The sequence below is a fragment of the Dipodomys spectabilis genome, unplaced genomic scaffold, assembly GCF_019054845.1.
Source record: "Dipodomys spectabilis isolate Male_0828 unplaced genomic scaffold, ASM1905484v1 ptg000069l, whole genome shotgun sequence".
Lineage (NCBI taxonomy): Eukaryota > Metazoa > Chordata > Mammalia > Rodentia > Heteromyidae > Dipodomys > Dipodomys spectabilis.
The window spans coordinates 11773117-11799636 of NW_024870746.1; the positions used below are offsets into that span (position 1 = coordinate 11773117).

The following is a 26520-nucleotide window of genomic DNA, read 5'->3' on the forward strand; positions in this document are numbered from 1 at the left end:
ACTGAGATGGGGAGGGGGGGGGAGGATTACATCCGTGAGCCATGACTGGGCCAAATACTTTTGAAATCCTTTCTTCCAGCTTTTGGAAATGTACACCACATTATTATTGTTGTTGTTGTTGTTGTTATTATTATTTAGAGTCACCTTATTCTCTCTGCTTTTTTGTTGTGGTGGTTTGAACATTTTCCATGGTAAATACTAAAAAAAAAATTAGAATTAAGATATAACTTCAAATATTTAAAGGATTACATTGTAGAAATCTGCGTGTGTGTGTGTGTGTGTGTGTGTGTGTGTGTGTATGTGTGTGTGTGTGTGTGTTTGTGTGTGTGTGTTACTTAGAGTTGAACCCAGGGCCTCTTGTTAGACAAGTGCTCTACCACATAAGCCATTAACACCCTCCCCCCATCATTTTACTTTTAGTTTGGGGGGATTTTGTTTGTTTGTTCAGGTAGGGTCTCACTGGTAACTTTAGCCCAGCCTGGCTTCAAAACTTGAACTTCTTGACCCTGCCTCCCAAGTAGCTAGGTTGAATTAGATTTTATAAGGGATATCACACAGAGGGAAATATGGGTCAATATAAGAATGAATTACCCAGCCAAGATCAGTGACTTTGTACTGGGAACAACAGATAGATGCACAGGTCTCATAACTTCTTGTCAATGACGTAGTCCTGCCAACATCTCTCCTAACCCTAAGACTCTGAGTAGTGATCAGCAATTGACCTATGAATCTGACCTCTGGTGCAGTTCATTCAGTCAAGCCAGCGTCCATTTCTCCCAAGTCCTACGAGATAACTAAAACTACTTCTTTGAAAGATAACTAAAACTACTTCTTTGAAACTTCACATTAACTAATTCACATAGCCTCCACTTCTCCAGTTACCATCTATATTTAATAAGCTCTTAAGCCTTCCAAAAATCAGAATTATGCTTTGTCTGTCTTAGATATTACTACCACTGTGTCCTGAACGTATTAAGCCATCAAAATGCATTTTTGGTAATGTTGTAATACTGGGCCTCTTTTTGCTATTTATGTCTGTTTCTCCCTCTGTTATCTCACATGTGTGTTCCTAATCTAGACCTAGAGGAGAAAGCTGCATATACCTAGAAATATATGATGAAGAATTCCTCCCACATCTGGAGGCTGTTAAATTTTTCAAGTGATGGCTCATTCTGATAAAGTATGACTTCTCTAGCTGGCTTAATGTGATGATCAAAATAAAAATAAGGAGGAAGATTAAACTGTCAGGTGCATCACCAGACAGTTTACATTTATCAAATCATTTGATTCCTTAAAAAAAATTAGAGGATGGGGCTGGGAAGATGGCTCAGCGGTAGAGTGCTTGCCTCGCATGCATGAGGCCCTGGGCTCGATTCCTCTGCACCACATAAACAGAAAAGGCCTGAAGTGGCACTGTGGCTCAAGTGGTAGAGTGCTAGCCTTGAGCTGAAGGGCTCAGGGACAGTGCCCAGGCCTAGAGTTTAAGCCACACAACCGACCAAAAAAAACCCAAAAAATTAGAGGAGTAGTGGGCACCAGTGGCCCACACCTGTAATCCTAGCTACTAAAGAGGCTGAAGCTGAAATCTGAGGATCACAGTTCAAATTCTGTGAGACTCTTATTTCCAATAACACCCCCCCCCTAGAGAAAACTGGAAGTGGCACAATGGTTCAAGTGGTAAAGCACTAGCCTTGAGCTGAAGAACTGAGGAACAGTGCCCAGGCCCCGAGTTCAAGCCCTACAACTGACCAAAAAAAAAAAAAGAAAAATATGAATATTTTCATCTTTTTTTCAGATAAAGAAGCTGGGATTTAAAGTTTAGTAATTTGTAATATATCAATCTTGTAGAGAACAGAATAGAATAGCAGTCAGTAGAGACCTGGAAGGATGGTAGGAAGGACAGAAAGAAGTTAGAAGAGAGGCACCAAAACACAATTAAGAAAGGAGTAAGTTCTAGGTTTTCTATAGTACAGTAAGATAACCATTGGTTAAAACAACTTATAAGGCCAGGTACAGTGGTACATATATGTAATCTCAGCTAACTAGCAGGCAGGTTTTCACAGGAAGATCACAGTTTGAGGCTAGACTAGGCAAAAGTGAGACCTTATCTGTAAAGTGAACTTAAAAGTAAAAGGACTGGGGGTATAGCTCAATTGGTAGAATATTTGCTTAGCAAGCACAAAACAGTGAGTGTAATACCCAGCCCTGCAAAAAAAAAAAAAAAAAGCCTATGGTATAATTTGAAATAACTAGTAGAGTACAAAATTCCAAACACACACAAAAAAGGGTAATGCTTGAAGAGACTGAAGTGCTAATTGCACTAATTTGATCATTAAACAATGTATACATATATTGAATTATGCTAATGTTCAAATGTAAAAATATTAAGTCCAATTTAAAAACAATAACAACAACAACAACGAAAGTTCAGTAGTTTGCCCAAACTTCTAAATTATAACTTTGGGACCAGAAACCAGATCACTCTGAGTCACAACTCATTTACAGAGAAGACAATAACCCTCTTTCCTATACAAGCATTGAAATAACAGCACCTTCAAGAAACTACTTTGGCTGGAAAAACCACTAGCTCTGCAGTCCTGCTGTCCTTAGCCTTCAACTTCTGAAAGCTTGCTCATTCCAATTGAACCAGAAAAAAAGTGTCCAATATCAACAAATACCAGAAGAGGGAGCCAATTCCTAAAAAAAAGCTTTAGATAAGCTTCTAAACATATTAAATGTCTCATTTGGATCCTGACTCACTTTCTCAAAAGATCAGTCCGAATAAATCATCTGTCATCAATGACTCTTTCGAAGAAACAGATCTGATTCCTGCCGAAATCTTGAAAAGATTCCCTCCATGAACAGCTTAATATCACACATCATTGCACATAACTTTCTTCATTATTTGCCCTCTTCCAATAGCTACCATTCACCTTACAACTTCCCTAATCTCTCCATCTTTCCTTCAGCCTCCATCTCTCAGAATGTGTTACCTATTTATTTTGTTGTTGTTGTTGTTGTTGTTTTGGTCAGTTGTGGGGCCAGAACTCTGAGCCTGGGCACTGTCCCTCAGCTCTCCAGCTCAAGGCTAGCGCTCAACCACTTGAGCCACAGCGCCACTTTCGGTTATATCTGCTTATGTGGTGCTGAGTAATCGAACCCAGGGCCTCATGCATGCAATGCAAGCACTTTACCACTGAGCCACCTTTCCAGCCCATGTCTCCTGTTCTGATTGCCCACTGCCTCCATCTCCACCTGAGCTCTTCTATTCAACAACAAACCAAATGACAACTCCCACTTGTCCTTTGAATCTCTTAAAATGTATCTCTCAGCTAATTCTAATCTTATCATCTTCAAATCATAATAAACTATCCCATGATCAGATACACACTTCTATTCTTGCCCCTGTCGTATCGTGTTTTCCTGTGAATGCCTTTATCTCCCTGCTATAGACTGAAATGTCCTGATGAAAAGAACCATGTTTTATAGATGTGTATCTGCCCAACCCTGGCAGGGAGCAAATCCTCCTCACATACTAAATCAAGAATCCTTAACTTGAGCTAGACACCAGTGTCTCATAGCTGTAATCCTAGTTATTCAGGAGGCTGAGATCTGAGGATCACGGTTCAAAGCTGGCAGGAAAATCCATGACATTCTTATCTCCAATTAACCACCAAAATAATCCAGAAGTAGAGCCATGGGCTCAAGTGGTAGAGTGCTAGCCTTAAGGAAAAAAGGCTCAGGGACAATGCTCAGGCTCTGAGTTCAAGTCCCAGGACCAACATACACCTACACACACACACACACACACACACACACACACACACACACACAAAGAATCTTTAAAGCTAGCCCAGGCCATAGGTTCAAGCCCCAGAAACTACACATGTGCAAGCACACACACACACACACACACACACACACACACAAAAGAATCCTTAACTAAAGCCTTCTACCTAAGATTCATTTTAGGATTGTCTTCAGAGGACCAGGAGCTGCTATTATAAAGACATATGAAAGCCTTCATTACATGCATGTTCAAAACCAAATTAAAAATAGTTTTAAGGAACATTGTAGCTTAAGAAACTGTATCAAACTTACCATCTTGGTTAAATAAAGGATGACTGAATATATTAAAAGGATTGCATTCTCCAAAGGTGAGACACTTGCTGGCTCTTCCACAATTGTCTCTAGTTGCTTTTTTGTGTCAACAGAATCAACAGGAGTAACTTCAGTTGTAAGTAGCCCTAAAATTGAGGGAGAAAACAAATACTTTATTGTATGCTTTAAGTTCATTTGACAGTTTGCTAAATATTAGTCAGAATGCAAAGGATATGTGGTTCTCCTAAAGAAACTACAGAGAAAAGAAACTTCAGAATCTTAATAAGAGCCATCAGACCCTTCGGTTTATAAAATAAACAGTTCTCCAGCTACTCTACTGCCCTCCCTAGCCTCCCAGCGCTCCCCTGTCCATGTAACTGCCATTAAAACAATATTTACTCATGCTAAATGGGAGGAGAGCAACTGAAATTTACGCTTTCATTATACAGCCATAGTTTCATTCAGCAAAGATTCTGTGCTGAAAAGCACTGTATTAGAAACTTCAGAAGAGTTGACAGAATGAGACTTGTTCCATAGACTTGCAGGTAGAACTCACCAAGGATTAGCACAACCTCTGACCTGACACCTGGCAGGTACTCAGTAATTACTTACTGAATGGACATGTGACCCTAACATATAAGAGAATGTGGTAAATGACTGCCAAGAGAATCTAAGGTGAATGACAATTCTGCTTACAGAATTAAGAGAAACACAGAATGTTATCAGTCTTTTTTTTTTTTTTTGCCAGTCCTGGGGCTTGAACTCTGGGCCTGCACACTGTACCTGAGTTCCTTTTTGTTCAAGGCAAGTGCGCTACCATTTGAGCCACAGCGTTACTTCTGGCTTCTTCTGTGATTAATTGGAGATAAGAGTCCGGATCCTGCCATAAAGGCTCTGGGAAAGAGTTTGAATTCCAGTCTACCTGAGAGGATTTTCACAGGAGAAGGGAGGGATGGGATTTCAGTATGAGTTACATGAGCTAGATGCATTTGGTTAAACAGCCGAGAGTCCAACATGAGACTAGTGAGAAGTTGAGAATCTCTAGTGGCTCTCTTGTTATAGGTCTATGAATTTCACATCTGGAGAGAATTTTCCAATTGGGTCAGCTTCTCAAATGTTGAGATGAGGGGTTGTCCTCGTTAGTATAGTGGTAAGTATCCCCGCCTGTCAAATGTTGAGATGCATGATATGACATTTGGAAAGATTTGAGCCAGTGGCTCACACCTGTAATCCTAGCTACTAAGGGGGCTGAGATCTGAGGATCACAGCTGGAAGCCAGCCCAGGCAGAAAAGTACATCATACCCTTATCTCCAATTAATCACAGAAAAAGCCAGAAGTAACGCTGTGGCTCAAATGGTAGAGCACTTGCCTTGAACAAAAAGGAACTCAGGAACAGTGCCCAGGCCCAGAGTTCAAGCCCCAGGACTGGCCAAAAAAAAAAAAAAGACTGATAACATTCTGTGTTGCTCTTAATTCTATAAGCAGAATTGTTCCTGTTATAAAAAAAATTTTTTTTGAACAAGATACTAACAAATCTTAATGGTAGAGGAATCATTTTCAGTGCACAGAACCTTTCTGAGCTCAAACAGGATTCAGTAACAGAAGGTAATATATTGGACTATTATCTTCTGGGGCATGGGAGACCTTTGATATGTCATTCCTTCTCAAATTTCTCTCACTATTAATTTCCCTATACTTGTGCATGTTTCCATAGCAGTGGTGGTTGGGGCCCAGTGTTATAAGGACTACAGTTCTTCACACTAATATTATAACTGTTCTTATGGACCAGAATCTTTACACACATACACACACAAAAATGGCTGAGGATACAGCTCAGTAAAAGAGCTGCCACTTAGCATACACAAGACTGTGTTTGACCCACAGTACTATTACTACTACTATTACTACTACTACTACTACTACTAATAACACAAAACTGTAATCATGTCATCATATTATTCTGATTTATGAGAATAAATTTATGAGAGGCTTCACAGAATTAGAAAATTTCTATTACTGAGGATTTTTGGTGTTTTTGTTTATTTGTTTTGTTTGTTCTTGTTTGTTTTCTTGCTGGTCCTGAGGCTTGAAGTCATGGTCTAGATGCTGTCCCTGAGCCTTTTCTGGTCAAGGCTAGCACTACCACTTGAACCACAGCTCCACTTCTGACATTCTTGGTGCTTCATTGGAGTCAAGGATCTCATGGACTTTCCTGCCTGCACTGGCTTCAAACTGTAATCCTCAGATCTCTGCCTCCTGAGAAGCTAGGAATACAGGCATGAGCCACAGCTTACTGGGTTTTGGTTTTTTTTTTAAAGAAAATATCCATCTCAAGGACTATTGACAAGTGGCAGTCTATATTGGACTTCAAAATTCTGTATTGTTTCCTATAAGGATACAGAATTAAAGATATCTGGGCTATTCACTGTATCCTAAAAAGTGCTGTTTTGCTGAATCAGCAAATCAAAAAAAAGAATCTGAGCTACATTATAATTTCATCCAATTGAAGGAAATAAAGAAGTGAAAAACATAGAATTGAGAATGTGGCTTAGTGGTAGAGTGCCTGCCTAGCATGCATGAAGCCCTGGGTTCGATTCCTCAGTACCACATAAACAGAAAAAGTCAGAAGTGGCGCTATGGCTCAAGTGGTAGAGTGTTAGCCTTGAGCAAAAAGAAGCTCAGGGACAGAGCCCAGTCCTTGAGTTCAAGCCCCAGGACAAAAATAAAACAAAACAAAAAACCACCACAAAATATGTGTTTTTAGGACATGAAACTCTAAACTTGTGTGGGGCCAGACTTACTTAGAGGGTTCCTTAACCACAAATTACTGTCCCCACCCCCAAAGTTCCTGATGCTCTTGGTCTAGTTGAAAAGTGTTTGCACCTTCAGCCTTTGAAGAATGATATTTTAGATTAAAAACCCAGATATAGGCAAACTGGTTTGTAGGTTACTTATAGCCTCTGGTCTCTTTCTTATTTTGGGTCTCTATCACACTTTTCTCTCAATTACTCTGGGATTGCTTTGTTTTGTTTTTAACTCATACGCATCTAGATTGTTCTCTTCTCTTCTCTTTCCTACCTTGTTTTATTTTACTTTTGCTTTTTGTTTTGGAAGTATTAAGGTTGAAACTCAAGACTTCATACTTTCTAGGCAGGTAGGTGCTCTAGCATTAGCCCCTTTCTCCCCTTTTTTATTTAGTTAATTTTCAGGTAGAGCCTCAATGTTTTTGTCTGGGACAGGTCTCTGGCTGAAATCTTCTTATATATGGCCTTATGCATAGCCAAGATGACAGGTGAATACCCCATTCCAGGCCTGTTCATTGAAAAGGGATCTCACTTTTTCCCCAAGACTGACTTCAAACCACAATCTTTCTGATTGCTATCAAGTAGTTCGGATTTCAGGAGTGAGCAACTGCACCTAGTTCTTGATCTTACCTTTAGTGACAACTATTTCTATAAGCCTCTACTTTGTATAGAAAAAGTAAAAGCTTTACCTGGGACTATATCTTTCTCAGTATCCAGCTTTTGGGACACTTGTGAGGAATCTATGTCTCCAGTCACAGGTTGATCCAAGAGACTGTGCTCTTCAGGAAGTTGTATATTAAGCTCTGTGTTCTCCTGTGGGAAATTATCTTCATGGGGTGGCTGTATCTCTTCAGGAGAAAAGAATGCAGTGAGCCACTTTGATTGATACCATCCACTCAGCCCATCCCATGGCACACAGTTCCAGGGCACTGGCCCCTATGTCCAGATGCCCCCTGAGTATAACCAGGCAGAGAGATAAAGAGTTTCCATTTCTCTTACACCATTGAAATATGACTGAGCTGCATTGTCAAATTTACAAAGGGAGCCTTATTCCAAAGTATTTCATAAATAAATTCCATACATTTATGGAAAGGACTTCAGCAGCCTAACTTCTCTTGGCAAATCAATGTATACCCACACAAATAAATGTACAGTAAAGAACTCCAGTCAAGAAATATGAAAAGCCTATTCTACTTAGAAACAACACAAACTCTCTCCTCTATTCACAGGCGAGCTTGTGTCTCAGAGCCAGTGTCAAGTGAATAGCTTGCCCAAGTGCCTTTCAAACATTAGATCCTCTAATGGCCAAAGAAGAAACATATCTCTTTCCCTAAGAAGTTCAAAGCATTGTCCACTGTCATCCACAACAAAGATTATTTCTTTGTATTCACATATTGTAACTTGAAAATTCTTTTGGCTTTTTCACTCTTATCCAAACTATAGCTGGTTTGGTTAAATGTAAAAATGTTCTCTTCCTCCAATTCTCAAGAAAAGTTAGCATTCTCTGCAGATAAATTTTCCTGTGGCTTTATGTCCTCTACTATATGCTTCAGTCTGAAAAGCACAGGTACACAGGATAAAACATGGGACTAGGAAATAAAAAGCTTATATCAGGATATTGGCCATATTGGTTAGCAAATATTCACTGACTGGCTTTCATTTGTCAAGTGTATGTTATTAGAAAGCTCCTCATCCTGATTCCATCCTTGATTAATCTGTTTGCTTGTTTGCAGTACTGGGATAACCCAAACATTGCATATGCTAATCATCCTTAATTAATCTAAAATTTAAAAACCAAGGACCCATAGAATATAACTGTATTATGCCACTGGGGGGCCAGTGGCGAACAGTTATAATCCTAGCTAATCAGGAGGCTGAGATCTGAGGACCAAACTCAGCCTGGACAGGAAAGTCTGGGAGACTCTTATCTCCAAATAACCACCCAAAAATGGGAAGCAGATTGTGGCTCAGGTGATAGAGTGCTAGTCTTGATCAAGAAAGCTCAGGGATGATGCCTAAGCCCTGAGTCCAATCCTAGAACCTGGCGGGGGAAAGTTATGCTAAGGGCCAGGATCAGTGGCTCATGCCTACAATCCCAACCACCAGGGGGGTGGAAATTGGTAGATTGTTTTGAGGCCAGTCCTGGCAAAAAAAAAAAAGTAAGACACAGTCTTCCCCCAATCTCTACAGGATAAACATGATGGTACAAACATAATCCCAGTTATGTGAGCATCATAGGTAGGAAAACCATGGTCCAAGCCTAGCCCAAGCAAAAAACATGAGACCCAATTTTAAAAATAACTTAAGAATTGGGGACATAGATCAAGTAGTAGATAAGAGTACATGCACTAACATGCAGAAACCCTTGAGTTCAAACCGCAGTAGCACGCACGTGCGCATGCACACACACACACACACAACACACACACACACACACACACACACACACACACACACACAAAGTTATGCTGTCAGTCGTTGGTTAGGGAGCAGTTACTTTATGATGGAGAAATTGGGTTCCATAAGACTTTCCCTAATCTTATCTGAGATCTGTGCTTTGTTAAGAAATCTACTTAGTACATTAAGTTTCTGGTTGTAGCTTCCTCTTTAGCTTTTTATAAAGTTTCCTTTTGAAATATTGACTAATCTACCTTAAGGGAAACAATAAGAAAAAAATCTCCCTTTTATGTTCTAGACTGAAAGAAGAGCCTTCTTTATTAAACACATGGAAACTAGATCTAGGAACCTTATACATATGCACTTCGGTGACCAGTACCACCACCTGCTTTCTCCAGCCCAACCCAGACAAGGCCACAGGCAGGAACTTTACCTTCCGTTGGTCCAGCCCAGCCTTCCTCTAGAGGAGGGGGAGTGATGAGTGGGGCCGTCTCCACCATGGAGTGCTGGTACCTAACAAAATAGACCAGGTCTTGAACGTCATCCATCACCGCAGCCTCTTCAAATACGTTATTTTCCTTCATTCCCAGATCTTTATTTTTAGCCACTCGAGTATCGAGCATTTTCTCTGCCACATTCAGAATGTGTGACTCTGAAGCCCGGAAGACTTTATCCAGGGCTTTTTCCACATTGTAGGGCAGGCTCTCCTGCTGTGCTGACTTCAGCTTTAATGACATCTCACGTAGCATAGCTTCTAACTCAGTGACATCTAAGTACTTCAGGAACCGCTGCAGAGATTGAACTTCTCTGCAGAAGCTGGTTATGATGGGCAAAGTCTCCTTGAAGGTGCTGAGCTCTGGCTCCAGAGCTGTGTGTGAGCTTCCAGGGAACAAGTCATGGTCAAGGTCTACAGAACCAGGCCCCTGGCTTTCTGAGTCCATGAGTTTCTCTATGTTCTTAGGCTCCTCTTCTGAGATTTCTTCTCCATCAGTCATCTCTACAAGTCCTGGGGTGTTTAGGTTTTCTTCAAGATTGCCTTTTTCCAGGTTGTCAGCATCTTTATTCAGAAATATTTCTTCTAACCCTGGAAGCTGAGTCTTTTTCTTGTCAAGAAAGTCACCTTCTTTTGATGATCTCTGGGCTTTCTCATCTTCCAGAGAGCTGTCTGTTCTGCCCACCACCACAGTACCTGGCTCCCTGCCTAATTTGTCTACCCCTGAGACTGCACTATCACTATTCTTCATCTCCAAAACCATACTTGAAGGTTTATGTCCGTCAGTTTCTGGATCAGGATTCATGGTCCCTGAAGTTACTTTTTCATTAACTTGTAAATTAACATCTGACTTCCCTTCCCAAATGTTAGGGTGTGTCTCTTTAGATTGTTTTGCACTTTGAGCATTTTCATCCTCTAGTAGTTCTTCAGGGAGAATATCATCCTCGTCTGCATCTGGTTTTTCAGTATGGAAACCTGGTACTTCCACCAGATCATCTTGCTCGGGTGTTTCAACTTCCTGAGTTCCCTGTGTTGCCTTTTGATGAACCAATTGTGCAGTTGTGGGGTCCTCCTTGTCCTCTTGCTCAGAGAGCCCTAACTTCTCATTCACTTGCTTACTGACTGTAGTGGTCATGTCTTTGTCTTGATGCCAAGAAAGATTTCTTCCCAAAGTAGGAATCTTTTCTTTCAGTTCACTTGGCAAACCAATTTTCTCTGGAGAGGAGAACCTTGGTTGACTTTCAGTTTTAGGAGCATCTTCTTCCTCTTTATGTTGATGTTCCACTGAATGTGTGTGCACACTTGGTCCATTCACTGAAAAATCTACTTCTTCCATACTATGTTTTGATGTATTTTGCTGATTATCTCCCAAGAGTGGTATGATATCCATGGATTTCTGCTCACTCTTTCCTTCAGTCATCTGATTTTCCACAGCTTGATTGATCTCTGGGCCATCCCCCAAAATCTTCTCTCCAGGTTTTTCTTCATTGAACATTTCTTTTGAGACATGAATGATTGTTTCTTTTAGGTCATTTTCTTTGGTTTTGAACACTGATTTCCAAACATCTTTACCCTTTTCAGCAGCTGGCAAAGAGTTGAGCTCATTGTTTTCAGAACTGTGAATAGTCACCCCCTCTTGCTTCACATCTTCTAATTCTGACTGGTCTGGCACTAGGTCCATCTTGGGCTTCTGGACATCCTCCCTTTTTTCTTTAATGTGAACCTCTGAGTCATCTTTATCATTTGTTTTAGAGGCTTCTACAAGAAGACCATCTTCTGTATGTTCAGGGTCAATGTCATCAACAGCTGATTGCAGTTTGCCCTGTTTGCTCTCTGGTACTCGAGTGTCACCATTTTCCTTTTCTTCTTCTGAATTAGAACTCTCTGAAGTCATCACACCTGCTTTTTGTTCAGTACCTGTGACAATAGAGATGAAACTATCCCCCCAGGTTGTCAGTACATTTTTGTCATCATTGCTGATGCCAGGTGGCATAGTCATCTCAACCTTACCCTCTTTGTTCAGACTTTGTTCTCTATCAGTTAAATGTTTTTCCATTCTGGACTTTATTGATGTTTCCTCATCTTCTCCTTCTGTGAAAGTTAGCAATGGTAATTCATCAAAGTTGTCTGTATTCTCCTCTTCTTCATTATCTCCTGTGTAATACTCAGCATCCAATTCCTCGTCAAAATCATCTTCTAATGAAGTAACCAGTCTAGTTGTCTCATCATCCGATACAAGAGCATCAGCAGTTGAGCCAAATTTGGTTTTCAAGTCTAGAGTCATTTCTGTCTTCAAAAGTTTATATGCATCCATCTTCTCCTGTTCATTTATGACCTGAGAACTATGGCTGCTTTTGTTTTCATTTTCTGGTACTTTTAGTTTATCTTTCAGCATTTCTTCGAAAGAGTCAAATGATGATTTTTGTCCCTGAGCATTATCTGTTTGACTATTTGCATGTGGGTGACTCTTCTGAGCCAAAAACTGTTCCTCTAGATCCTCAGTGCTTTCTGGAAATGCACTTTTACTTTCTTCTGCATTGGCTTCTACTGGTTCAGGTTCAGGTTCACTTTCCTTAGATAATTCAGTCTGAGAAACCTTTGCTACATCCTTCTCAGAAGCATCAGTTGCAGAATCATACAATTCCAAATACCCTAAGAGTTCTTCTACATTATAATTATCAAAATCATCTCTTCCTCCATCAAAACAGACAAAGTCTGTCTCCTGTCAGGAAAAGAAAAACATTCATTATTTTAACAAGCAAGTGTCATGAGAGCATCTCATGTTTATGCTAATAACAGAGAGAATCCCAAATTGATGCCTAGCTCTAGAGGAGCCAACTTCTGGCCAACCTTGAGTTATGATGGTTCTTGATCATTGGGAGATGGGAGGCTAACACCCAAGAAATACTCCTAACTTACCCTCATCCTCTCTTCCTGAAAAGAATGATTCATGATGTGGCTGGTGAGTTTGTTGAGTCCCATCCCTCTTTTCTGTTTACTAACTGGGACAGCCATACAGTAAACAAATACTGTTCCTCCATGCTGTGAGATTTATATGAACGGAATTCCCTGAGTAGACTCCCAGTTGGGTCTGCCAGTCTTACTCTAGACTGCAAAGTTAGAAAGCTTATTATTTCTGCATTTTTAATTAAAACAAGACAAAACACATAGGTCATATTCTTTAAACGGTTTAATGAGCAAGTAGTAGTGATTTGGGTCCATCTTCCTGGCTCTATGTCTCTCCATTTGTTCTGAGCAAAAGAGGGAGGAAAGTGGGATATCACTGTATCTGCACTTGATATTTTGGCAATTCCTCTTGTAAGGATCTGTGTTGGAGCAGCCAGAAGGTCAGGTAGCTTCTCCATTCCTATATCATCTATGCTATCCTCTCCTCTCCCTCAGCTGGAAATAGGCAGAACCACTTTGCTGACACTCTATTTTTGACACATATTCTCCTTGGACTGATGAAGATAAATCAGATTAACAAGAATCTTACTGGGATACAGGGGCTAAGCAGAAAAAAAAAAACCTAGAGAGCGAAAGATAATGTAACAAGGGCAGTCTACTCTTATTACTATCATAAGAATGACTCGAAAACAAGAGTCAGCACAGTGAATGTGCCTTTCTCTAAAACAAGGTTTCAGTCAGTCATTACGATCTGCCTTCAGGGCTACTCAAATCTATATTCATCTTTTCTGTGCTAGTAAGCAAACTGGTATAAAAAGAATCCTACAGAGTGAATAACTAAAAAAAGATAATTTTAATCTCTTAAGCAAACCTTTACAATATTCTAGTGATACCCTTGCAGTGTAGAAGTGATGAATAATATCTTGATTTCTTCTATCCATCACATGCATTTCTGAGGGTAGTATATTTTTAATATACACACATACACATATATGTATTTCTTAACACATACAACATATCTCAAGGGAAGTATAATGAGAAGGCAGAATCCATTCTCTGCAACTAATGAACTGCTAGCAGTCACTTAAATCCTGCCCAGTATCTTTATCAACAGAGAATCACCATCAGTCACTAACAGCACTGATGTTATGGTACTTGAGATTATCAAGAAATTTTTAAGAGCAGCAATAGCTCTGTGACTTTATCCATTTTATCCATCTTTTAGCTTGGGAGCTTGTTCCAAAGATGCTGACCACAGGGAACTAGGAATGTGGCTTAATGGTAAAGTGCTTGCCTAGCATGCATGAATCCCTGAGTTCGAGTCCTCAGTACCACATACACAGAAAAAGCCAGAAGTGGTGTTGTGACTCAAATGGTAGAATGCTAGCCTTGAGCAAAAATAAACTCAGGGACAGAGCCCAAGCCCTGAGTTCAAGCTACAGGACTGGCCTACACATGTGCGCGCGCGCGCGCGCGCGCACACACACACACACACACACACACACACACACACACACACACACACACAATATGCTGACCACAGATGCTTCAATGGAGGTGAACATCAATTCCTGTAAGGCTTAAACACCAGAAAACTATCAGTTGGAATAAGGAGTCTAGAACATAAAGCCTTTCTGGCCATGACAACATTGTCAGTTCATGCAGCACAGATGACTGCTTCAGAGGTATGCCTGATGCCTTTACGGACTTGAGCCTAGACCCCACCCAAAAACCTTAGGTCCATTTTCTGAATTTATAACCTATTATGATTTCTCAAAGCACTATAGGCAATAAGAAAACCCCTATTCATTTGCTTTTCTAGACCTATATGTAATTTAGAGTAGGATTCATTTAACCTCATTTCTTTTCTTTTCTTCTCCTTGTGTTTTTTGTTTCTGCATGTGGTGTGTGTGTGTGTGTGTGTGTGTGTGTGTGTGTGTGTGTGTGTGTGTGCGCGCGTGTGCGTGCCAGTACTAGGGCTTGAACTGAAGTCCTGGGTGCTATTCCTTAGCTTTTTTCACTCAAGGCTAGCACTTTGCCACTTGTGCCACAGCTATACTTCCAGCTTTTTTGCCGTGGCTGGTTTCAAACCATTATCCTCGGACCTTAACCTCCTGAATAGATAAGATTATAGGTGTGAGCCACCTGCACCTAGTTGACTTCATTTCTATATATTTAAAATGTCTAATGCCTATTAAATGAGTAGTTTTCATACTGGGACACATCTTTTTGTTTTAAAATACAAACATCTCAAATTTTCACATATAAAACAATAAAGGAAAACCTTTATACGAGTATATAGGTTCTTTAAAAATATCTGTTTAAACATGTTAGGTAACTGTTAGGTTATAATCCCCTTTCAATGCTTTTCAAACTTTTCTTACAGTTAGAGTCCAAATTAAATCTGATAAATGTTTGAATGTTTTATTTCCCTGACTAAAACATACTCAAGGACTGCCACAAACAGTTGACTGACTACAGCTGATTAACTGATAAGCCAATTTATAACTGAGAACAAAAAAGAACTCAACAACTTACATCAGCTGGAACCTGTAACTCTTCTTTTGTATATTCATGGAGTACCTTGATTAAATCCTTTGGAAAATATCCAAAGATACGCCCAACCTATATGAAAGAATAGGCAAAAGAACAACATCAATCAAATTCCAAACAAGGAATATAAATGAGCTATTTCTTAGCAGTGAAGGGAAATACACAAAGAAGTAAGTAGGTAGAAGAAGTGAATAGGTTGATATATATTTGCTATTGCAATTACATTGATATTATTATTCCAGTAAGAATTAACCAACATTTCCAAAACCATTCATTTTTTTTCTTTTACATATCCATTTTACTTCTAAACACTGGGCACATTAAGTTTGATTTGGAAGTAAATGAGAGATCTGCATAACAGAAGAATATTGTGTACTATATAAGTAAAACTATGTCAATCAAAGCTGATTAGAAAAACACCTCCAGGGGAAAGTGGTTCAGTGGTAGAGTGCTTGCCTTGCATGCATGAGGCTCTGGGTTCAATTCCTCAGCACCATATAAGCAGAAAAAGCCAGAAGTGGCACTGTGACTCAAGTGGTAGAGCGCTAGGCTTGAGCTGAGGAGCTGAGGGACAGTGACCAGACCCAGAGTTCATGCCCCACGACCAGCAAAAAAATAAAAAAACAAAACCTCCAAATGATCTCCAGCAAGCATTAACTGTGCAAATAAAATGTGCATAGGAGCTGGGAACCAGTGGTTCACACCTGTAATCCTCACAGTTCAAAGCCAGTTGGGACAGGAAAATCTGTAAGACTCTTCAAATAACTAAAAAAAAAAAAAAAAAAAGCTGGAAACCAAGCTGTGACTTAAGTGGTAGAATGCTAGTCTTCAGCAAAAAAATTCAGGGCCAATGCCCAGGCCCTGAGTTCAAGCCTCAGCACAGGAAAAAAAAAAAGTACATATGTAAGTACTTATGAACAATGCTCACCTTCCTTTAAAAAAAAAGTGTGAATGTGTCTCTGATCATATAATACTTATCAAAGTAAACTCCAGGAAATGGGAACAACAAATAATAATTGTGAAAATCAAAAAGTAAAAAGAGTATACAGTTTCTGAAATATATGGCCACTATAACAAATAGCAAATATTTATTGATATTATATGCTGTACCAAGTTTTGTTTTTTGGGGGTTTTGATCAGTCATGGGCTTGAACTCTAGCCCTGGGCACTGTCCCTAAGCTCTTCAGCTCAAGGTTAGTGCTCTACCACTTGAGACACAGTGCCACATCCAGCCTTTTCAGTTTATGTGGTGCTGAGGAATTGAACCCAGGGCCTCATGCATGAGGGGTAAGCACTCTACTGCTGAGCCACCTTCATAGCCCCTGTACCAAGTTTTTCAAAAATGACACTGAATACAACACTAGTGGATCATTCCTCTAATCCTAACTATTCATGAGGCTGAGATCTGAGGATCATAGTTTAAAGCCAAAGCCAGAAAAGTCTATAAGGCTCTTATCTCCTACTAGCCAACAAAAAACTGAAAGTGGTGGTGTAGATTAAGTGGCACAGCATACCAGCCTTGAACAAAAAAGCCAAGTGAGAGCACAATGCCCTGCATTCAAAGCCCATCCTCCCCCAAAAACCAACAACTTTACATTGAAAATTCTTTGAAAATAAAATTACTGTGTTTCCTCCATGTTTATTGCAGCACTGTTCACAATAGCCAGGATATGGAAACAACCCAGCTGTCCCACCACAGATAAATGGATCCAAAAATTGTGCTATCTATACACAATGGAATACTATGGAGCCATTAGAAAGAATAAAATAATAGCATTTGCAGAGAAGTGGGTGGAGCTAGAAGAAATCATGTTGAGCGAGGTAAGCCAAGAGCAAAGAGACAAACAGCACATGGTCTCCCTGATAAGTAGATGTTAAATCCAAAATGTAAGGTGATACGACAAAATTAACAAGACTTAAGAAACAAAGGACTTCCACTCATGTGGTCAAATCACTACTAAATAACCCATGCTGATGATCACATATATGGTATATATGTGCACACTACTGGAGGGAAACCAGGAGGACACAGAACTAGAGGGAATCAGGGAAAAACATACAACAGCAGTACCCATCAGCTGCACTGGACATTGATCAAAATGAACTAAGCAACTCAATGGCAGTGATGGGAGGGAGGGAACAAGTGGGAAAGAGGGAACAGCTGATGCTATGCAAAACAAAAGAAATGTACATACCACCCAATGCGGAAGAAATAACTGTATTGCAAAGCTCATAAAACTCATAAATGTTATAGACCACAATAGACAATTTGTCCCATGAAAGTTAGAATGTTTTTGTGACTTTAACTAAGCATCACTATCCCACAATACTGTGAAATTTGGCAAATTAGGTAATCACTTAATCACAATAAAGAATTAAAAAAATATTACAGTGCTTATCTTCATACCAAGCCTTGGTTCCAGGTAAAATAAATTCTCTACAGAAAATAACATCATTAAAAAAAAAATTTTTAAAGCCATGCCTGTAACCTTAGCGATTCAGGAGGCTGAGATCTGAGGATTGTGGTTCAAAGCCAGCTCAGGCAGGAAAGTCCGTGAGACTTTAATCTCCAATAAACCACCAGAAAACCAGAAGTGGTGCTGTGGCTTAAGTGGTAGAGTACTTGCCTTGAGCTGAAGAGCTGAGGGACAGTGCCCAGGCCCAGAGTTCAAGCCCCACCACCACCAAAAACAAAAAACAATTTTCAGCACCAACAGCTATGCCATATAAAGTATATATGGGGTACATAAAAGTTCCCTTAAGAAACACATGCCTTTTACTAGCTATTATCTAAAAGGAAGCAGTAGTAAGTTTCTTCCACACCATTAAAAGTGCCTGATCTGCAAATCAAGTGCACAAAAAGATAAAAGGGACATCTTATCACTAGCTCTAAAATATCCTCATTTGTGAATGCTCTTGTTATACCTGCAAACCATCTGAAAGCCAGTGTGGATAATAGAATAAGATAAGACAGGACAACTAAAAGCTGCATTATTGATAAAGTCTGAAACTTTAAGAAACCACACACACACACACACACACACACACACACACACACACACAGATTGCAGAATGAGAACTAAGAATCAGAAATAAGAGTCATTTTGAAAACTCTGGAGAGTTTTTAATTTCCTAAGTATAAGTTTCATAAAGTGGGAGGGAAATCTGAGGGGTATTCTTTCTGAGGAAGATTCTATTAAGCTTAACTCTAGAAAGAACAAAGAAACCAGAGATACACGCAGAAAGGAAAGACAAATTCTTTGCCTAATCTTTGTCCACTGAGACCATAGGTTATATAAAGCTCCAAAATTATACACTGGGTGATATCCCATTTCTTATTATCTGACAAAAAGTGGTGCAGAACCACTGAGCCTCGTGACTAGAAGTAATGGTTATGTCTAATTTTGTTTCCACAGATCATCCCCACCAAGGTACTGTTGATTTGATTTGAGGGTAGGGAAGGAAAGAACAAATTCTACATATGCTACAATCAGAACAAATATAATTAAGGTCACTATCCTGTAACAAAATACCAAAAGGAAAAAAGATAAGGCTTCCTTTACAGAGTTGTTTTTTTTTTTTTTACTTTATTTGAACTAAGATAGTACATAAACTGAGTGCAATGTAAAGCAGTAAAATGAATATCCCATGAACACAGTCCACTGCCAGGAGAGATCTCTGCCAGTTGAGTATTAAAGGTGAGTGCCTAGAGAAGGCAGAGGAGAGCTGTGACCCAGAAATAATGACAAAATTTCTAGATGTGGGTATGGTAATGAGTAAGAGTAGTCAGAGGAAAACTAAGTGCAACTGTATCCACAAGCTTAAAGACAGAAGTGGTACTGTGGCTCAAGTGGTAGAGTGCTAGCCTTGAGCTGAAGAGCTGAGAGACAGCGTCCAGGCCCAGAGTTCAAGCCCCACCGACCAAAAAAAAAAAAATAAAGCTTAAAGACAAAGAATGAAGAAAGACATTGACTGCTATAAGAAAAATGAAGCAGAGGTCTACATAAGACAGTTCCAAATGTAAAGGTTATCAAGACATTCTATTTAATTAAATGAAAAGAATAAATAGCTTTTTTAATATGAATTAATACAACCAGATTTGTCTAAAATAGAAGAGTATTTGGAATGACAACAAAATAAACTTATTTTCCCCATGGGGCTTTCTGGAGACTTATTTTCTATTGTTTGTTAAGTGTTATATTGAGGGTGAGAATTTTCACATTTGGGACTGGGAATACTTCTAAACTGAAATAATCCTAAAGTCATCAAGGACTACTACTGTAAATAAACCAATAGTCCACATCACACTCAGGCTCTCAGTCAAATTACTGCTAATGAATCTCCTGATTAAAAACATTGACTGCCACATATGATGGCAATCAGGACATCCAGGAAAATGGCTGGGAACAGAATCCCTGGGGAAACTCCCAGACACTAAATATTAGAAAAGCAGGAAAAGGATGACCCAGAAGTTACAAACAAAAAGCAAAAAAGCATACAGGGAACACAGCAGTTTGCTGTTAAACAGACTAAGAACTATACAAATGTTAGGTAACTCTTCTCAGGACAGACACCTTTTCTTTTTTCGCAAAGTGTAATAACATAGAAAAGTCAAAACTAAAGTCAACTTTAAACTTACATATCTGAAACAGTATCTCTCATAAAGTTTACAAGATTAAGTCTAATGTCCATTGCATCTTTAAGATACACTGCATATATATAAAAAGAGAGAGAGAGAAAGGCTGGGAATGTGGCTTAGTGGTAGAGTGCTTGCCAAGCATGCATGAAACCCTGGGTTCGAATCCTCAGTACCATATACACAGAAAATGCCAGAAGTAGTGCTGTGGCTCAAGTGGTAGAGTGCTAGCCTTGAGCAAAAGAAGCTCAGGGACAGTGCCCAGGCCCTGAGTTCAAGCCCCAGGATGGGCAACCTTCCTGGAAGTTGATACTGAGGGGCAGTGGCCAGATCAGTTTGATTTTGTTTCAAAAATCTCTGCTGAGTCCCCATTCTGAGAAGTTCTGCTATGATCAGAACCATATTTTTTTTTAACTCAGTATTCTCCTTTAGCTGGCACTGTACCACTTGAGCCACACCTCCACTTCCAGCTTCTTGAAGATAGGAATCTCAGGAACTTTTCTGCCGGGGCTGGCTTTGAACCCATAGGACCATCTTTATTCAGTTTAGTAGAGAGGATAGGTTACATCCATCAAAGACCCTAAGGAAACAGCCATTGTAGTATACTAAATAAGCAATCCTATCTATGTAAGAAAATAAAGTTTAGTTAAGTTTTTACTTACACTTCCGGCCCAAACTTCAGGGGATCCCCCTGCCAGCTTATAGTAAACATATACAGGATCACCTTTTTTAAAATTCACAAAGCGACAATCAGGGCCTGTGAAATCTTCCAGAGCCTCACCTCGGAACATTAACACTGCACATAAACACAGGAAAAAAAAAACTAATAAGTAACCAGATAATAGGATTTGATATTGTTCACAGTCCCATACATTTATCATTGAAATACTAATCCCACTATAAACAATATTTTCCCCAGTACTTTCTGAAATTGCTTTTAACTCACATTCTCAAAGAATTTGCAATCCTTAGAGCTTTATTGCTAGAAATCTTACCAACTTCCACAATTAGACAAGGAAAACCTCTTTTGTGTGTGTGGCTAATACTGGGAAGCAAAGAACAATATGTCTACCACCACCAGCAGCATGTGGATGATCTCCAGTCAAACTCTTGGTTCCATCTAAAATCTTTTAGGCCACAATTTTTCAATGTTTCATAATCATAAAAAAACCTCACTTTGCAGATGGATAAGTGCAGACACTGACTGGCTTAACGGCAGCTACTGGGAAGATAATAAGGAACTGGGATTTGCAAACCTCCAGGATCCCCCAAGGGGTCAATTAACTTGATCTAACCACTAAAAAGCTCTATCTTTAAGTGTCTGCAACTGCTACTATGTATCAGTAAACACTCAATTTCATGGAGCCAAGTTGCTGCCTCTGCACAGTATCTGGGTAAATTAAGAAGATACCACATTATAATAAGAATCCAAAGCAATCCATCACAAAGCAATATGTTCTCAAAGCAAATAATAGTGGGTGTTTTCAACATTAAGAATTCAAAACAAAAGAAAAAAATACCAAAAGTGGACATTCTATGTGCCAGGGACCAAGCAAATCCATGAGAACAGGTCAGGAATTATCTTCATGCTTAAAATGCAGGCCTTGAATCACACTCAATCTATAAACTAGTAGAAGTTGTATTTTCCATTTAGTTGACCAAATACACAGTTCTGATGTAAGATGAAATGGACAATAGATGCATTTAAGTAGTAGACACAAGGGAGAAATGGAAATAAAACTTGTTTCTAAAAGCCAGTTAAAGGGCTGGGAAGGTAGCTCAATGGTAGAGTGCTTGCCTTGCATGCATGAGGCCCTGGGTTCAATTCCTCAGCACCACATAAGCAGAAAAAGCTGGAAGTGGCGCTGTGACTCAAGTGGTAGAGCGCTAGCATTGAGCTGAAGAACTGAGGGACAATGCCCAGGCCCAGAGTTCAGGCCCCACAGCCAACATAATAAATAAATAAATAAATAAATGCTGGTTATCAATAACACACAATAGCTAAAAAAAAGTGCATTAGGAAAAAAATGTATTAGGAATCTGTACTGATTTGGAGAGATATCTTGATTTTTGAAACTAAGATCAGATTATTTTCAGACATGTCAGCATCCTAATACAGACATAATTGAGTAAGAGGCCAGGTTGAAGGAATTCAAGGCTGAGAATTCTGTAAGAACTGAAAATGGCATGTTTCTCTTGTTTCCATGGAGATTCTTAAGGTTTGGTAGTAATGTATCCAATGACAACATAAAGCACACTGTGGAACACCTATACGAAAAGGATTCAAGGACAACACACACACACACACACACACACACACACACACACACACACACACACACACACACACACACTTGACCAAACACTTCTACAACACAGACCCAAGCCGTGTTCCTCCTTTTGCTCATTGTTTAGTTGCTTCTGTTTGGACACAGGCTATTTCTCATGTTATGTTACAACCCCCAGCCGTTCCAACAGTGTGTAAATTCTAAGAAAGTATCAGTCATTTGAGACACCAGGTAACTTGTTTTGAGGCATCCAAGGGCAGTGTGCCACAGCAAAGAACAACAAACATCCTGCCCTGTTCAATGGTAAAAGAATAGCCTGGGAAAAATTCGTGGCGTTTGCTCTGTGTGTGCAGTGTTTTCTTGCATGGGCCTTAGGGTTTTCTCTGGAAATCGCTGAAAGATGCCACCTTCCATTTTCTTTACAGATATTGTAGTGTTTATAAATAATTAGGGTTGTGAACTTTGTCTTTGATAACACCAATTGGAATATAGATGACTTAAAACTGTTGGCATTTTGGCCTTTTTAGAATATTTTTCTACATCTATTCATCATCATGAATAACACTGTCAGCAAGTTACAAGGTTACTGCAGACCACCTACCCTGAAAGCCAGAAGAATTATTCTTGGGTGGCCAAACACCCAGGAAGATATTCCATCAACCCAAGCAGCTGGGCTAAAGGTGGAATGGCTTACAAGACCCTTGGAGTATTTATTATTACTGTAATAACCCTCTTCAGCATTTGAAGGTCTATGTCCTTCCCATCGCCACCTCTAAGCCGGGACTGAGGCTCAATTCCGTTTCCTGCGCACCGAAGACTGAGGATGCGGATCCGAGGTGGCCGGTGCAGATCTTGGCCTCTTTCAATGATTTGGGCCTTCCCGCTGCCCTAACCTGGCAGTTTGGCAAGGAGGCTTCCATGCACAGAAATGACAGGTTTCGTTTCAGAGTCGGGGCGGAGACCTTGCAAAACACTGGGCTTATCCTAAAAAGCAACCTCCAATCCCCGTTCAAAAGGCAGATAGAGGAGCCCAAATCTCAGTGCAGCCAGAAGGGCTAAGGGGCCAGCTCCCAAGGGCGCCCTTCCAAAGGAACCCCACACCGTCAACTGGAATTACGCCCACCGAGTTCTCGCTCCCGCGCCCACCCAGATTCCCGCGGAGGGAGCGAGAAAGCGCTAGGCTGCAGCGTGGGGAGCCCGGGGAGCCCGGGGAGCCCAGGGCGCGCGGCGCGCAACCCCAGCATCCAGGGAACCGAGGCGGATCGGGGAGGGAACTGTCACCGGGGAGGTGGAGGCGGGGGGAGGGGGGCGCAGTGTCCCCAGCCCAGACCCCGGCTTCAGCCAGCAGAGGAAAAAAGAAAGAAAGAAAGACAACGCTGGCAACAAGTGGGAGGTGCAGTTCCCCCTCTCCACGACCAGGGCCAGCCGGCCACGCGTCGGCAGAGCGGGAGGGGGGTCTAACGAGCCTGAGGATCGCTGGTCCCCCCCGCCCCGCCCCGCGCTCCACCCGAGGGGCTGGAGACCCCCTTAGGCCAACGGCCCGGCGGCGGGGCTCTGGCGCCCCGCGCGGCGCAGTCGGTGACCCGGGACCCCCCCCCCCCCAACCCCTCGGCCTGCAGTGCACTCACTGCTGCATTCGTCGTCCGCGCAGAGTTTGTACTCGGAGAAGCGCCGGCCGGGGCTGGGGTCTAGCTGCCCCTCCGCCCACCAGGGCGGCCCGTACACCAGCAGCCAGAAGAGCAGCCCCGGCGCCGCCGCCGCAGCCATGTTGTGGTCACCTCGGGAGCCGGTGACGCGGAGGAGGAGGAGGAGGAGGCGGCCGCCGGGCGGGCGGTGCCGGGAGGCGGAGCGCAGGGGGCGGCGGCGGGGAGCGTGGCGCGGAGGGGCGGCGCCCTCGGATGGGTTCAGCAGTTCCCGAGTGACACGTCAGCCCCGGGCTCTGGAGGGATGCACCGGGACACTGAGGAGGCCAGAGCCCTGCGTCCTTCTTCCCCAGGCGTTCCCCTCTGCTTGCTGCCTTGGCAACCGAGATTCTGTTTCTTCTCCCTGATCCAGTCGCCTGTCTTGGCGCCCGTCCCCTCACGGGCGACTCCCCCGCGTGACTCCGACCGTCCCTCACCCCCTCACCCCCACCCCGCGCCAGCCCAACAGGTCCCTTCTGGCTCCTTCCTTGGTAGCTTCTGATATCAGGCTATCTTCCACTTGGCCACCATCCTCCAAGTCCCCTGGTTCTCGGTTCTGAGCTACCTACCAAATGCCATCTAAGATTTTTGCCACAGCTCGTCCAGGGTTCCCAACTACCCGACCTCCCACTTCAGACACTCGAGGGTTCCTGGAGCCCTCATCCCAGAATCTTCTTTGATTAGGGACGCGGAATCGAGGGATGGGCGAGGATGTACTTGAGAGACAGAGGCCTGTTTAGTCTTCCAGGTGGACGTGGGCTTGGGACTTCCTCAGAAAGAGAATGAGATTCCCATCTCATTCAACCCCAGTGGGTTGGATTTGCGTTTTGTGCTTCTATTCCTGCCAGACGCTGGACAATGCACCTGGCATGGTGGTGTGGGATAGGGCTGAGGTCAAAAAAGTCAGAAGTTAAAAGTCAAAAGCCTTGTCTTCAAAGTGGAAACCAACAGGCTTACAAACGACTACTAGGAGGATGAGATCTGAGGATCGCGGTTCCAAGCCAGCTTGAAGCAGGAAAACGAATGACCCACATTGTCTCCAATGGACTGCCAAAAAGCCAAAAACGGAGTTGTGGCTCAAGGGATAGAGTGCTAGCCTTGAGTGAAAAGCCTCAGGGCCAGTGCCCAGGCCCTGAGTTCAAGCCCCAGCCCCAGCAATAAAAAAAATAATAAAAATTAGAAAAGAATAAAGAGTAAAAGTCAGAGAAAGGAAGCTGGTCAATGGTAGTTAATTAACATTTACAGAGTGCTCTCTCTATTGCTCGGGGTCTTTATGTAGATCACTTATGTAATCTACACAACAGAAGTAACTAACAATAGTAGATTCCATTATGGTCCTCAGGCTACAGATGCATAGTGATGGAGCTAAGATTCAAACCCAGATAATCTCTCCTCTCTCTCTCTCTCTCTCTCTCTCTCTCTCTCTCTCTCTCTCTCTCTCTCTCTCTCTCTCTCTCTCTCTCTATTGCAAGGCTTGAACTCTGGGCCTGGGTACTGTCCCTGAGCTCTTCAGCTCAAGGTGAGCACTCTACCACTTGAGCCACAGCACCACTTCGAGTTTTCTGTGGTTAACTGGAAATAAGAGTCTCATAGATTTTCCTTCCCAGGCTGGCTTTCAACACTGATACTCAGATCTCAGCCTCCTGAGTAGCTAGGATTACAGGTGTGCCTAGACAATAATTCTCTGTTTTAATCACAACTCTAAAGCCTTCTTCAACCAACAAGCTATTTTTTGTGTGCTATCTTACTGACTAGGGGAACAACATCTCATTTCAATCATAATTTAACTGAAATATCTGTGTGTGTAAAACACACTGGCAGGTCAACCCAAGGAAGAGTAGCTCAGACACTCCAATACTTGTAGGAGTATTTGCTCTTGTATGAGACCAGCAGCTTCTCACTGCTGTCTCTGCTAAGGAATTATATTTTAATTTTTTGTATTGAGTGATATATTAATATTTTAACTTTGAGAAACAATATTATCTGTTGGGTTGACAAACTGACTGGATTCTTTAAAGGCAAAGGGAAAAGAACATCATCCACAAGGCAATCCCTAGTGTTGAGTAAAGAAAAAGGTGGGACTGGGATCTGGTGGCTCACACCATAATCCTAGCTACTCAAGAGGCTGAAAATCTGAGGATTGCAGTTCAAAGCCAGCCCTGGCAGGAAAGCTTGTGAAACTTTTATCTCCAATAAACTACCAAAAAGCTGGAAGTGGTACTGTGGTGCAAGTGTAGAGTGCTAGCCTTAAGCAAAAAAGAAAGAAAGAAAGAAAGAAGAAAAAAAAGGTCAGGGTCAGCACCCAGGACCTGAATTCAAGTCCCAGAACTGGCACACACGCGCCCGAGTGTGTGTGCGCGCACGCACACACACACACACACACACACGGGGGGGGGGGGGGGGGGGGACTGGTGGCTCACGTTTGTAATCCTAGCTACTCAGGAGGCTAAGACCTGAGGATCACGTTTCAAAGCCAGCCTTGGAAGAAAATTGATGAGACTCTTGTCTCCAATTAACCACCAGAAATCCAGTAGTACTGTGGCTCAAAATGGTAGACCCTTGAGCCCAGGCACCAAGTTCAAGCCCCATGACCAACAAAAAACCAAACTAAAAAAAAAAAAAAAAACTACATAAAAAGTACAAACACCCCAAAAAATT

General features: G+C 41.6%; 1 protein-coding gene across 4 annotated transcripts in view; it reads right to left on the minus strand.

Annotated features, from left to right (window-relative positions):
• Mia3 (MIA SH3 domain ER export factor 3) overlaps positions 1-23963 on the minus strand; it is a 49171-nt gene extending 25208 nt beyond the window's left edge. For 2 of the 4 annotated variants that reach the window (XM_042681344.1, XM_042681342.1), the window contains exons 1-6: positions 23809-23963; positions 20555-20688; positions 15242-15328; positions 9737-12518; positions 7596-7754; positions 4102-4247 (exon numbers count right to left, since the gene is read on the minus strand). In XM_042681344.1, coding sequence (XP_042537278.1) covers positions 4102-4247; positions 7596-7754; positions 9737-12518; positions 15242-15328; positions 20555-20688; positions 23809-23947 — 3447 coding nt within the window. In that variant the 5' untranslated portion in view covers positions 23948-23963. Of the gene's footprint in view, positions 1-4101; positions 4254-7595; positions 7755-9736; positions 12519-15241; positions 15329-20554; positions 20689-23808 lie in introns of all 4 variants that reach the window. The other 2 variants (XM_042681343.1, XM_042681341.1) reach the window with 1 other exon arrangement.
• Positions 23964-26520: the final 2557 nt, after the last annotated feature.